Source organism: Columba livia, chromosome 9 (genome assembly GCF_036013475.1).
Source record: "Columba livia isolate bColLiv1 breed racing homer chromosome 9, bColLiv1.pat.W.v2, whole genome shotgun sequence".
Taxonomy (NCBI): domain Eukaryota; kingdom Metazoa; phylum Chordata; class Aves; order Columbiformes; family Columbidae; genus Columba; species Columba livia.
Genome location: NC_088610.1, coordinates 2,436,262 through 2,449,044, shown reverse-complemented (window position 1 = coordinate 2,449,044; position 12,783 = coordinate 2,436,262). Strand labels below are relative to the sequence as shown.

Here is a 12,783-nt window from a genome sequence, read left to right as displayed (position 1 = left end):
TCAAGTGCCTTTTAAAGATATCAAGGAAAGAGCATTTTTAAAGCATCATAAAATGTGTTCAAATATTAGAAGAAGAACTTAAATAACTACAGTTACAACTGGCCCTTGAAACAGTTTGTGACCTTTATGACCTTCCATGGTTCAGAAGCCACCAGAACAGGGACACGGTGGTCCCACCACGCTGGAGGTGACTCCAGCTCCCACCGTACCTGGCAAGGAATTTGCTCATCTTCTGTGCATTTTGGTACACTGCCAGTGCAAGGTTTTGGGTGCAGACGCTACACAGGCACAACTAATTTTGGGGAGATCATCAGGAGCAATCCAGGGATCCCTCATCTCCAGCGGCACTACTGCACTGGCCCCAAAGCAAAAGCCACTATGTCTGAGACATAGCCCAGCAGCAAAACCTGTAATCTTTAATGAATGAACATAAGATAAAACCCTTCCTTTCTTAATATCACTCATTTATCACTTGATTAGTGGCAAATATAACAGTTTTGAAGGCGGAGAAATAGGATCAGCCTGTCAAGATCAGGTCCCTGCAATTACTTTGCTTAGGGAATGAGATTCTACCCAGCATCCTGCTGCTGATGGGAAACAGGGAACAAAGCATTTATGCTACTTTTATTTCTCACTTATACTGCAAAGTTAACTTCTCAAATAGCTCTTTGGTAGTGAGCAGGACAATAAGTCATGGAGTCTTTATACTGAGGGCAGAATAAACTATGGAAACTTAAGCCTCATGGCAGCATCACATAGTATTTCACAGAATTCCAGATAAAGTCTTGTAAGTACTTGTCCACCCATATCTCTCTTTTCTGGAAACACCTCATCTGATACGTTATCATCATTTCCCCTGCACACACCCGTAACACGGGTTTCTCACAGCCACGCTGCAGAACATTGCAATGTGCTTTGCCAACAGAGGATGGTCCGATGGTCTTTTCCAGCAGAGAATCCCAACACCAACATTTCCCAGGCACCTGCTGGCACCCTCGGGTACCCTTTCCCGCACCCAGCCCCCCAGAATCACAGAACCACAGACTGGTTGGGGTTGAAGGGACCTCTGGAGATCATCCAGTCCAACCCACCCGCTAATGCAGAGTCACCAGAGCAGATCACACAGGGTCCAGGCTCTGGCACCTCAAAGTGAAGAAGTTTCTCCTCATATTCAGATGAAACCTCCTGTGTTTCAGTCTGTGCCCATTGCCCCTCATCCTGTCATTGGGCACCACTGAAAAGAGTCTGGTCCATCCTCTTGACAGCCACCCTGGAGATATTTATCAGTATTGATGAGATCCCCTCTTGGCTTCTTTTCTCCAGCTGAACAGCCCCAGGTCTCTCAGTGTCTCCTCATCAGAAAGATGCGCCAGATCCCTCATCATCTTCACGGCCCTCCACTGGCCTCCCACCAGCAATTCCTTGTCCTTCTTAAGCTGGGGAGCCCAGAACTGGTCCCAGTACTCCAGATGCAGCCTCACCAGGGCAGAGCAGAGCGGAAGGAACAACTTCCCTCGACCTGCTGGTCACATTTTTCCTAACGCGCCTCGGGTACCATCGGCCACCTTGGCCACAAGGGCACATTGCTCCCCCGCTACCATATCGACTATACTATAAGCTTATATATTGCAAAGCATTGATATCATATAAAGCACTAAGTAAAAGCCGGTTTGGCGCCCTGTCCAGGGCCTGACTCCGCTCCGCCCGCCCCCGCCGCGCTGGGGAGCGCAGCAGCTAGGGGAGCGCAGCAGCCAGGGGCGCGCAGCGGCTGCGGCAGCGGGCGGGGCGGGGCGGAGCGGCGCGGAGCGGCGCGCAGGGGAGCGGCGGGGAGCGGCCCCCGGCGCGGCCGCGGCCGGCGGGGCGCGGAGCGGAGCGGGGCGGTAGGTATTTAAGCGCGGGGGCGCGGGGAGAGCTCCGTCGGGCAGCAGCGGTGCGGTGCGGTGCGCGGCATCCCGCGGGGCGGAGGTGAGGGGGGCGCGGAGCCGCCGTGCGGAGGGGGGGTGCGGGGACCCTGCAGGGCTCGGTGCTGGTACCGGCGATCAGCCCCGGCTCCGTTCGGCCAAGGGCATCGCGGCGGGGGTGACATCCCAGGGTGTCCCCAAATGAAGGGGCCGGTGCCCTTGGGCGAGTGGAGCCGCGTACCCTGCGCGGCCAGTGGTAGCTGGGGAAGAAACGCTGGAGCAAAGGCCTTGGAGCAGGGGTCACAGCAGCAAAGCTCGAGGATTTACCTTCCTCAAGGTGGCTGGTGCCACTGCAGAAGGACTTAGAGCCTCCAATGAGGTTTCTCCGGGTTTGTTGCTGCAGACCTGCAGTGAGAGGTTTCCAGGTGGAGCTGCTGATACAGCTGCTGGGAAGGTGGTTTTGTCTTAGCAGGGATTCACTGAAAACAAGTCAGAAACTCAGAAGGAAAAAGGCTGAAATAGGTGGGGAGTGGTGGAGGAGGGAGGGTGAAGACGCTGCTTGTACCATTGTGGTGGCAATCTGCTCTGTTTGTAGATTTCTGCATTTTGGCTTTAGAGCTGCTTGTTGCTTCCAGTAACCTGTCAGTGTGAGGCAGGTGCAAGAGCATGTCCTCATTGGAAAAGCAAAGTCAGGACAGTATAGAGAAGAATCCCTGTAATAAATGCTACTGCTTCACGAAATCATGGTACTTCTTGGACTGTGTATTTTTAAATGCTTTAGGAATTGGGATGCTTGTTTATCTTTTGCTTGTGAATATGAGTATAGCACAAATAACTATGTCTTGAGAGCAGTTCTGCGAGTCCTCAGAGTGTTTTCTAGATATTGCGGTTTTGGCAGAGCAATGCAGGGATGCTCTGCACAGAGCATGTGTGTTGTTCAGCAGCAGCGATCGGAGATATGGTAAAAGGTGCCTGGGGAGCAGCTCAGGGCCATGAGAACACCTGGTCCATCTCCCCTGTGCCCAGAAAGTGCCCAGGACACATGGTGCAGTGAACAGCACCAAGGCTCAGGTGCCCTGGCTCACCGATAAGAAAAAGCATCCATTGCTCTGCAATACTTCCTGCTGATCCTGCTTTTACTGAGCTTTTAATTTGTGTGGTATGTGCACACCTCAAGCCTGGCCACGTCCCTGGCACAGAGATGAGGATTCCTGAAGCGCAGCCCACGCAGTTGGGCTGTGACACGACGCTGGGCTGTGTCCCTGCGGACGGGAACCCACCTTGTCCCGCTTGGGTGCTCCTTTTTCTTCTCCCGCAGCCTCATCTGCATGTATGTGGGCACGTGCAAAGCACTTGAAATAAGATGTCAACAGATCACCTGGAAACCTTCTCCTTTCTCTTCACCCGTGCCGTCTGCTCCGGTTAAACACAGCGTAACACAGACCCTGTTGCTTTTCAGGGGAAATTGCATGTTGTGTTGCAACTTTGAAGAGCCTTGTCTTGGCCCGCTATCTGACAGGAGTATTTCTTGTGTCTTCCCTGACAAAAATTAAGGATGGCTTTGCTCTCCCCAAACTCATTTGAAGGGTATTCTGCTTCTGCTATATCAAGTTTTCTGTGTTCAAAACTGTTTGCTCACAGGGATGAAGTGACCTGCAAAGGAAGTTGTTCCTTATTACATATAGAGGGTTAAATCACTTTCTGTGAAAAACACAAATCTCCATTTTTAGGTATCTGTTGCAAGTATCTTACTTTGTTTTTCTGTTCTCTTATTAGACCAATAACTGGCATGGTGCAATGTTGCTTCCTTTCATTAGATTTCAAAGGAGATGCACTTGCACAAGAGCTTGGTACCTATTTTCCACTAGTACCTGTTGTAACTACGACAGCATTCACCTCCTCATATTACATATAACCCAAGACCAGCTATTATTTTCAGCTGCTTCAGAAGTGACTCAGAGCAAACCAGAGAAGTCTGAACAAAGAAAGAACTACATTTGAAAGTAAATCTTTTTGTAGAGCCCAAACATCTCAGCTATTTGGTTTATAGAGTGATGTCTTTACACAACTTTCTGAACTTTAAAGTCTTTTAAGTGCCTTTGAAGGATCTAGCCCATGTCCCAAATCCAAAAAGTCTTGCAGGAAGTGAAGCTTGTCACCAAAAACAAAGCCAAACCCCCTCTAAGGTACCTCCTGGAACAGCTCCTCAAGATCTCTCAATTTTTCAAGTATTTGCAATTTAAACCTGATGCTGGTCTCTAGTCACAAGTTGAAGGACTTCTTTGGGAATCAGCTCTGTTCAAAACCATGGTAATAGATGATGTGTACACTGAAAATACCAGGGAAAGCCTGCCCTGAGATTTCAGCTTGCCAATTTACCCATCTTCCCTGGCACAGCTTGTCACCAACGGTCAGTTCTGCTCCTGTCACAGGGGGAGGACTTGGAACCCAGAACATGCTCAGCCCAGAGAGAGCTGGAAAGCAAAGAGCTTGCACATAAACTGTAAGACGCAGCTGGTTATGTAAGGAAATGACTGAGGAAACTTCAGAGGGAGGAAGAACAGAAAATTCTTTGAAAAATTAATTTGGCCTTGGAAGAAAATGGGACAGAGCTGCTTCAAGAATGTTTTCCTTGTAGAGAAGCTGCATCTTCTCCTTCCTCTGTGCCTGAGTGCAGAGGAAGGAGAGTGCGCCAATAGATAAGCCAGGCTGCAAAGTTAGGAGGAGGTGATTTGAAGACAAACTGTTTTACTTGGGGTTGGTTTTTTTGCTAGGAGCAGCCTACAGTTCTCAGAGAGTAGTTAAGGCATGAAAGCCATCTCAACATTAACTGCTTTCAACTGCTGTGCTCTTAGTTGAATGGTTGGGAGCCTCTCTCCAAATGAGATCCCTGCAGGTGCAGGGATCATCCTCTCCTTTCTTGAGGGTCAAGAGCTTATTTATTGTATTTAAGATTGCTTCCTGCATTGTTGTAGGCCATCATACGCTCCATCCGTATACTTAACTTGACTGAAGGAGCAAATAATATTTCAGAAATCACCCAGGTGTACTGCAGTCTAGGTGGAGAAATAGCCTGATGAAGAATCCATTTGCTCCAATTAGAAACGTGTCCATGCAGCCAAAGTGATGCTTGGGACTACAGTGTGATTGAAGAGCTGTTGAAGGAGAACGCACGTGAGGACTTAGTTTGTGTTCAGAGCTGGAGACGAGGAAGTCTGGGTCAGTTTTGTGCAGGTGTGGCGCTGCCTCTCCCGTAGTGCCACTCAACCAGTGTTTTGCTGGCTTGTCTGAAGCTACCAAAGCTAAAAGGAAGTGTTTTTGTCCACAGGGAAAGGTGTTTGTTAATCCCCTAGGTCTTGTATGCATTATGTAACTCTTTCCACCTAAAAGAAACAAAATAGCAGCTCCCTGCTACCACTGAGGTCAACAGGAAGAAGGGTTAGTGTTGACAGATCCAGAAGATGCTGGAGTTACTTCTTCTGAGCAAGGGAAAGTGGAAACACGGCTGAAAATGTCATTGCCTTTTCTGCCTTAATGCTTCCACTCCTGCAGTGTTTTTCCAGTCCTGGAAGACTTTTTTTCCCCTAAAAAAAAACCATAGGCACAGTCAAAGCATGTTCACCCCCATGCAAAATGTCTGAGTCATGGAAGGCAACACATTTTCACCAGCTCTGAACTTCATTCTGGTGCTGCATGATTTTCCCATTCCTGTAGCTGCAGTAACGTATGGCCAAGCACGCCATGAGGTGCTGATTCAGGAAGATAAACCAGAGATGGCCTCATGCTGCTGGGCTTTTTTTACTCCAGAATTGGGGGGGATACTTCTGAAAATGTAAAGACATTTTTAATGGTGCGTAATTGTCCACAGGGGGAGCTGTGCAGGCACTATTGCTGCTGTTCTTATTCACATTCTTTCTCTGGCATTACTTCTCTGTGAAAACAAACTTTAGGGCACATTTAAACATCCATATGTAAGTAATCAGGGGGTTTTCTGCTCGTCAGTGGGTAATCAGCAGCTTTCTAGGCTGAGCTGGTACTACATGGCCATGGGCCACGCTGGGTGTGGGGAATCTGAGCAGTGCAAATGCTACAGAGGAACAGACTGAGACATCCCTGGGAAATGCTGGTGTTTGGATCCTCTGCACAGTTGTAACTGCTGCCTCATCTGAATTTCCTCCCGATTTCTTCCTGATTACCAGTCCACAGGACCTGTCTTTTATTCCTTATCCATTATGCTTGGTGCTTACTGAATAAAACATATTAAAGCAAATGTGTGATGGACTGGGAATGTGAATCCCTTTGTTCTGTTTGTATCTTCATAAATGGCAGTCTACATCAAATCAGGGGGTCCATCCCAAAGTTGTTGCATGAAGAGGACAAGATTGGTGCCTTGGATAATAGAATCATAGAATCATTTCAGTTAGAAGAGACCATCAGGATCATGGAGTCCAACCGTAACCTAACCTAACTCTAGTGCTAAACCTTGTCCCTAAGAACCTCATCTAAACACCTTTTAAACCCCTCCAGGGATGGTGACTCCACCACTGCCCTGGGCAGCCTGTTCCAATGCCTGACAGCCCTATTCTTTTCCTAATATCCAATCTAAACCTCCCCTGGTGCCACTTGAGGCCATTTCCTCAATAGTGTGCTAAGCCACACTATTCTGAGTAACAGCAGAACAAACCCATCTACCACAATAAAATTACAAATAAGAGCAGTTACAGACAAATAACCTGTGGAAAGCACATATATTTCAATACCCAAGGGGGATGGCTACCCATTCCTCTTCTAATAGCTGATGTTATTTACATGTGGGACAACTTTAAAACAATTATTGCACTTTGCCTTGTCACATCTGCCATTTGGAGCTTGCATGTTATAGAGAGAGACCCAATACAAGCCTTATGTGCCCATGGCAGAATTTTACTTAAGCTCCAGCATGTGTGCAGTCCCTTGGGATTCTGCAAAATTGACCAATGGCCAATTTTTAGCCAATTAAATATTTGTATTTTGGGATGGATGGATTGTTTGCTTGTTCTTCCTTCCTACCTCCTTTATAACACATGGCCCTACTTGACATTCAAAGCATCAGAGATTATTATGGGACTATCTCCAGCTCCAGGGTTTGTTTTTCCCTGGTCTAGATAAACTTATCTAGACCTGTATATATGTTGGAAACCCTTTTTCTCTGTATGAGTTAAGCAAACTCTCCTGCTGAGGTGTAAGGTGTTTTCAAGCATTCTTTGGAAACCAGTCTATCCCAGTTCTTCTGCAAGAACGTTTCTTTCCCCGGGAATTTCCCAGCAGGTACATTTTGCTGGGTTGCAGAGTCCCCAAAACCCTGTTGCTCAAAGCAGAAATGATACAGTAAAGCATCTTCAGGTTACAACTCCAAGCACTGGGAACTAAGGTCATTAATCAATAAACTGTTGAGATTACGCATACTCCTAAATGAAACCTAGGATTTTTTTTTTTTAATTATTATGATGATGATTTATCTTTTCAGCTGCCCTAATCAGAGACATGTATCAACAAGCAAGAAGATCAGGTTGCCGCTTAAAATAATAAAAGCTGCTTTACAGGTTTCTCTTCTTGCCTTTTTTTTTTTTTTGCTTGGAGGTGAAATTGCTGAAAATAATTTAAATGTTGCTTAATGGCTTGAGAAGCTGAATTCTATTCATTTTATTCATAGCAGGTTTTAACATTCCCATGGCCTCTAAACAGGAAGGCATTTGCACAGTGCAACTGAATACTTCACTAATTCAAATTTGTAGACAAGTGAGCACTAAGTTAAAATTACATCACAGCAAATTATCTCCTGTTCTGGAATACTGGGAACTGATGAGTTAATAATGGAGGAGCCTTTCAACTCTGAGTGCCAGCTGATTGTGCATTAATGTAATAAAATCTAATAATGCTTAAAAATATAAGTGGAAGCCTCTCTAGGACAAGCCCTGTTTAAAATACAGAATTTTTAGCCTCAGGAGTTTCTGGTTTGTGTAGTGATGTGCCATTCCCTTTGATTATTGCTAAAGGTAATTGGCCTGAGTGGTGATGCTGCCTGAGACCTCTGGGGATGTGGAGCTTTGGGTTATTCCTTATGCTTGAAACTGGCCCTGAATTAATGCAAAGGGGGGATCTTCGGAAAAGGTGTCTGTGTCACAGTAAATCAACGGATTCTTGTATCTCATTGACCAAGCAGCTACTTTAAGATGGCTTTTTTCCCTTCCCTCCTATATTTTCCTTTTATAAATTATGCATCTGAAATTGCATTATCCCCAGACACCCCGCGCGTTTGCTGCATTTCCAAGACAGTCCTGCTAATGGAGAAAAGTCTCTGGGTAGATTAAATGCAGTGGAAGCGTGTTAGTGGTGAGGGCAAAGACTGTAATTTGACTGCTTTTCTTTTACTTATCGCAATCTCCATCAGTCATCTGCATGAAGATGGGCTGTGTTCTTGCTGGTCCCATTACAGGTGGGGTTGGGGTTAGTGAAGGAAGAACTGAAACAGCACAGGCTGGGACTTGGTGACCCAGCTGAACGGAAACACAATCCCCACGCTGGAGAAAATGTAACGAGGTCTTTGATATAAATCAAAAGGTCTGCTCGTTATTTTAATTACTTCATACTTTATTCATGTATCCCTCCAAGACAGCAACGTCCAGTCAGTGATAGTGGTGAGTCTGCAGCCTGGTAGACTGGTCTAATATCAGTAAAATCAGCCTGGGGAATATTTTTCCTGTCTTGGGCTGTTCCGTGCACCAGCTCTGTATTGAGATACACAAGTGTATGCATTGCTGTGGGCAGAAAGCTCCATGAGCCTGGGATCTCTCCCCTCAAAATGACTGTATCACCCCCCCGATAACCGCGTAGCCTTAAACACTCACAGCAAGCGCTCCAGCCTGGCTGTCGCCCTGTGTGGCAGTCAGGCTTAACAGACATTTACCTAAGAAAGGTCTGAGTTTAACTAGCATGGGTATAACCCCCGTGTAAATACCAAAATCCTAGGTAGTATGAGAGGGCCCTTATCATTTTCCTTTCAATTGTATAGGAACGGGCTTAACCTCTTCATTGAAAAACGCTGCTCTTTTTGCAGAAGGTAGAAATAGAGACGCTTTTGGCTCGCAGTGAGTCACAGTTTGCCAGCTGTGCCATTCTTATTGCAGGCTTTGCAATATCTACAAGACTTCAAGGCCCCTCTTGAGTTCTGCCTTAAAATAATTTGTCCTAAAGGAATCATCTTCCATTCATAGCAGCACAAGTAACCAGTGGTGGCCTTTCTCCCCAGCCTGTGTGCTTGCAGGTAAAGTTATTCACAGCACAGTCACTGCTGGATTTAAACTGGGAGTTATGTGCCCCCCAAAAGCATTTTAGGTGACCTCTTGGTCTGCGAGCTGTAGTCTAGGAGATATGGGGAAGATGGAAGTGAAGGAAACAGATTGTTTCTGGAGATAGAGGGGAAAAAAGACACTAGAAGAGGGGCTGGGGGAAAGTAAAGGCTGGGTGGGTGATGGGACAAATACAGAGGTTTTTTCACATAAAATTCTCCTAACGCAAACAAGTCTCCCTCCCCGTGTTTACAATTTCACTGCGCTTGTTGCCAGCAAAGAGGTTGCATTCATGGGGGTGTTGAGAGTTGAGGAGCAACTGGGGAACTGATGTGAGAAGGTCTGGAGAGAAAGCCGAGAGGTGAGAGGGGAAACACTGGGAGAGGAGCCAGCACATGGATGAAGAGGGAGAACAAAGATAGCTAGGTCCCTTATCAACAGCATTGGGCAGGCACTTGGAATGCAAATTCAGACAGTCTGCCAGGCTCAAGGCGAGCCTGCAGTTGTTGCCCTCCCAAAGAAAAAGGGGTAAAAGTCTACCTGACAGCGTCCCCAGGTGAGACCTAGTCTGGTGGATGCTCCGTTTGCAGCGTAATCCGGGAATGTTGAACCTTAGTGACTGGCAGCACCAGTGACCTAAAGGAAGAAAGATGGAGAAATATGATACATCAGGCTGTGTGCATTTAACAGTGCATCTGCCGGATGAAAATTTAACACACCAGTAACCAAAGTAAAGCTGTTACAAAACAAACCTGGGCTTCTTTTCATGGGTAATCTGTCTTGCCTTCAGTAAATACCCACATACCATCAGAATATACAATACAGCCTCCAGAAGCAGTAAACCACTAAATAAATATTGTAATATATTTGGCCTATACCAGTGGCCCATCATTACTTTAATCACAGGTTGCAAATTTTCCAGTGGTACTTGAGTATTTGTTGCCTCGAGGGACAGAAAATTTCTGTTGCCCAAAACTCAGTGCAAGCACAAGGCTGGAGGGACGTCACTTGTCCAACAGCTCTGTTCCTGGTATTTTGGGCAACAGAAGCATAGAACAAAATGATATATTGGAGGGTTTTCCAGCAGGACTAAAATCTCCAGTATTCCCTTTTACTGTGAGCTGACCTGGTCAGCATCTGTGTCCTTAAACTCAAGCCCCAAAATACAGGAGTCCCCCTATGAAACCTTGTACGGTTGCTTATCCTTCTGTCTCTGTATTTTCTCTAAGTAGATGGTTTTGGCCTGGATTTAAAGATTATTTAAAATACTGAAAGGCAATTTTAACAAAAAGCAGTAGAAGGCAAACCCATTTCCTAGTTAATACCTGCTCAGCCTCCCTCCTTTCTGCGTGGAGACGGGAACAATGAATGCATAAAGATATTAGGTGAGAGGAAAATATTTCCTACTCTTGTAACTTCCATTAAATACTCTTTTAATCTGTAATGTATCTTATTTCCTTGGAATGAGCTGAAAAAACTTCTTATGCTATTTGAGATTACTAATTCCCTCCCTTTCATAGCTTGTCTTTTCTTCCCAAAAATCGCAGAATAATAAAAATTATTATCAGAAGTAAGCAGAGGAGTTTTTTACAGAGCAGTTATTTTAATGTCATCTTTATTCCAGAGCATACGAGTCTGCCATCCACGTTTATGGAAGCCAGCCCAAAGCCTTCCCATTTAAATGCGTATCTCCCTGACTTCCACACGAACCCTGTGCCTTTGGCAGCTAATGCAGTTTTAATTCCTGCTGCAGAATGAATAGCAAAACACACTTATAATAAGAATGTAGGAACTGAGAGCGCCCAAGTGATAGAGTTTCAATAACTGTGAGCAGCAGTTGCTGCGGCTCAGGGTTGTTTTCCAGAGGCTGGCGATGACACCGATGTGTTATTTCTGTTTGAACTTTCCTCTATAACAGTTACACGTGGTGTCAAACTTGAGACAATGGTCACCGCATCATTTTTCAGTTCCAGGTTCTTCCTCTCCACTGCAGCTGTAATCCAGACTTCTCTATCGTTACAGGTCGTCTTCTCAAAACCCCTGCAAGCTGAAGATGGATATTAAGCGCGTGAAGGACTATATTTACTGGCTGTACTACCAGTACCTGCTGATCACCTGCAGCTACGTGCTGGAGCCCTGGGAGCAGTCCATGTTCCACACCATCACCGTCACTGTTGTCGCGATGGTGGTGTACACAGCTTACGTCTTCGTCCCCATCCACGTCCGCCTGGCTCTGGAGTTCTTCTCGCAGATCTTCGGGGGCCAGCCCGAAAGCACCGTTTCCATCATGAACTGAACTCGCCCGAGTGGCGACCGGCAGCTCTCGCAACTTGTGACATGCGGTGTCTTCTTCAGTTTTGCGTATTTATTCTGCAGCAGTTTTGCGGTTATGAAAATACCATTTTCTCCTACAGACCATGGCTTGCTTAATTACCAGAGCTGAAAACCAGAATAATACAGTGACTACTGGCTGCACAGTCCCCGTTCAATGAAACACAGGCCAGCGTTTGTTGTGTGATAATGAAACACATCACCTCGGATGCCACGTTTACCTAATAGTCAAGCGGTTCTCACTTTTAGCACCCTGATTTAATCACACTGGCATGTTTGAAACAGCAAAACCACTTTCTGATGGCTGTGAGAAGGGCTTCCAAGTTCATTATACACGAAGAAGTTTTGACAAGAGGGTGAAGTGGCAAAATATGCCATGTCTTCTTTGACCCAGCTTAGATGAGTATAATAAAGAATGATTTGAGTATTCACAGCTGGCTGGTTATTGGCTTCTGGTTTTAATGAATAGGAGAGGAAACTGGAAGAGGAATTAAGAAGAGTATTGAACTTGAATCCAACTTTTTGCATCGAAGTTGCTGCATCTGAGTTTAGATGGTGTAAGACAGTGAAAAAAACATACTATAGGCAGTTTACAGAACACAGAGAACTCTCAGTGCACTTCTGCCTCCTTTGATCAAAAACAAGACATCTTTTCTTCCTGCTCCCATTCACCAAGTCCGTGTCTGCACCATAGGAAGATGATCCAAAAATCAGAGTGGAAGTGATATTTTAGTAGCTTAAAGATATCTGCCTTATAAAGAAAAAATGAGATTTATTATAGTTGCCTGTGGGGAGTTTCTTGAGCAATGGAAGGTTTGTTTGGTTTTCACTCTACACCTAAATCAAATGTCAATGCCAAATCATAACTCGTGGCTATACAGTGCATGTATCTAACAGCTGATGCTACTGTTACTAGAAGTGAGAGGTGCAAAATGTAAATAGCTTCCAAATGATGTTTGCACAGTTGTAGAATTAAAAAACCCCTCTTAATTTCTTTATCAAGCTGCAGCGGGGTCCTGCATGCTTAAAAGAACAAAGTTTGTCCAGAAACTAAGACATGTTTTGAAGGTTGAACAGATCTGAACATGTGTATGCAGGGGTTTTTTGGGAAAAAATAAATTTTATTCTTCAGAAATAACATTTCAGTGCATGACTCAGCTCGTCCTGTATTTCCTGTTTGTTCATAAATTAAGGCAACAAATACCTGTGTGCTGGGGGCACAA

At 45.5% G+C, this 12,783-nt stretch overlaps 2 protein-coding genes across 13 annotated transcripts in view; one reads left to right on the top strand and one right to left on the bottom strand.

Moving 5' to 3' along the window:
- Positions 1 to 12,783, bottom strand: part of OTOL1 (otolin 1) — a 44,369-nt gene that overhangs the window by 19,132 nt on the left and 12,454 nt on the right. For 8 of the 11 annotated variants that reach the window (XM_065073463.1, XM_065073466.1, XM_065073468.1 and 5 more), the window contains exon 2: positions 9,770 to 9,865. The gene's annotated coding sequence lies outside the window, so the exon portion shown is untranslated. Of the gene's footprint in view, positions 1 to 2,228; positions 2,636 to 9,769; positions 9,866 to 12,783 lie in introns of those variants that run through there. The other 3 variants (XM_065073469.1, XM_065073471.1, XM_065073470.1) reach the window with 1 other exon arrangement.
- Positions 1,692 to 12,698, top strand: LOC102088063 (serine palmitoyltransferase small subunit B). Of its 2 annotated transcripts, none has more exons than XM_065073475.1 (2): positions 1,692 to 1,880; positions 11,252 to 12,698. In XM_065073475.1, the coding sequence occupies exon 2, from the start codon at positions 11,283 to 11,285 to the stop codon at positions 11,523 to 11,525; it is 243 nt and encodes an 80-aa protein (XP_064929547.1). In that variant the 5' UTR covers positions 1,692 to 1,880; positions 11,252 to 11,282; the 3' UTR covers positions 11,526 to 12,698. The 2 variants fall into 2 exon arrangements, with proteins under 2 accessions (XP_064929547.1, XP_064929548.1); XM_065073476.1 differs by having other exon boundaries at positions 1,880 to 1,965.

Coding starts and splice junctions, on each gene's coding strand:
- LOC102088063 (XM_065073475.1), top strand. CDS start 11,283: ATGGATATTAAGCGCGTGAAGGACTATATTTACTGGCTGTACTACCAG.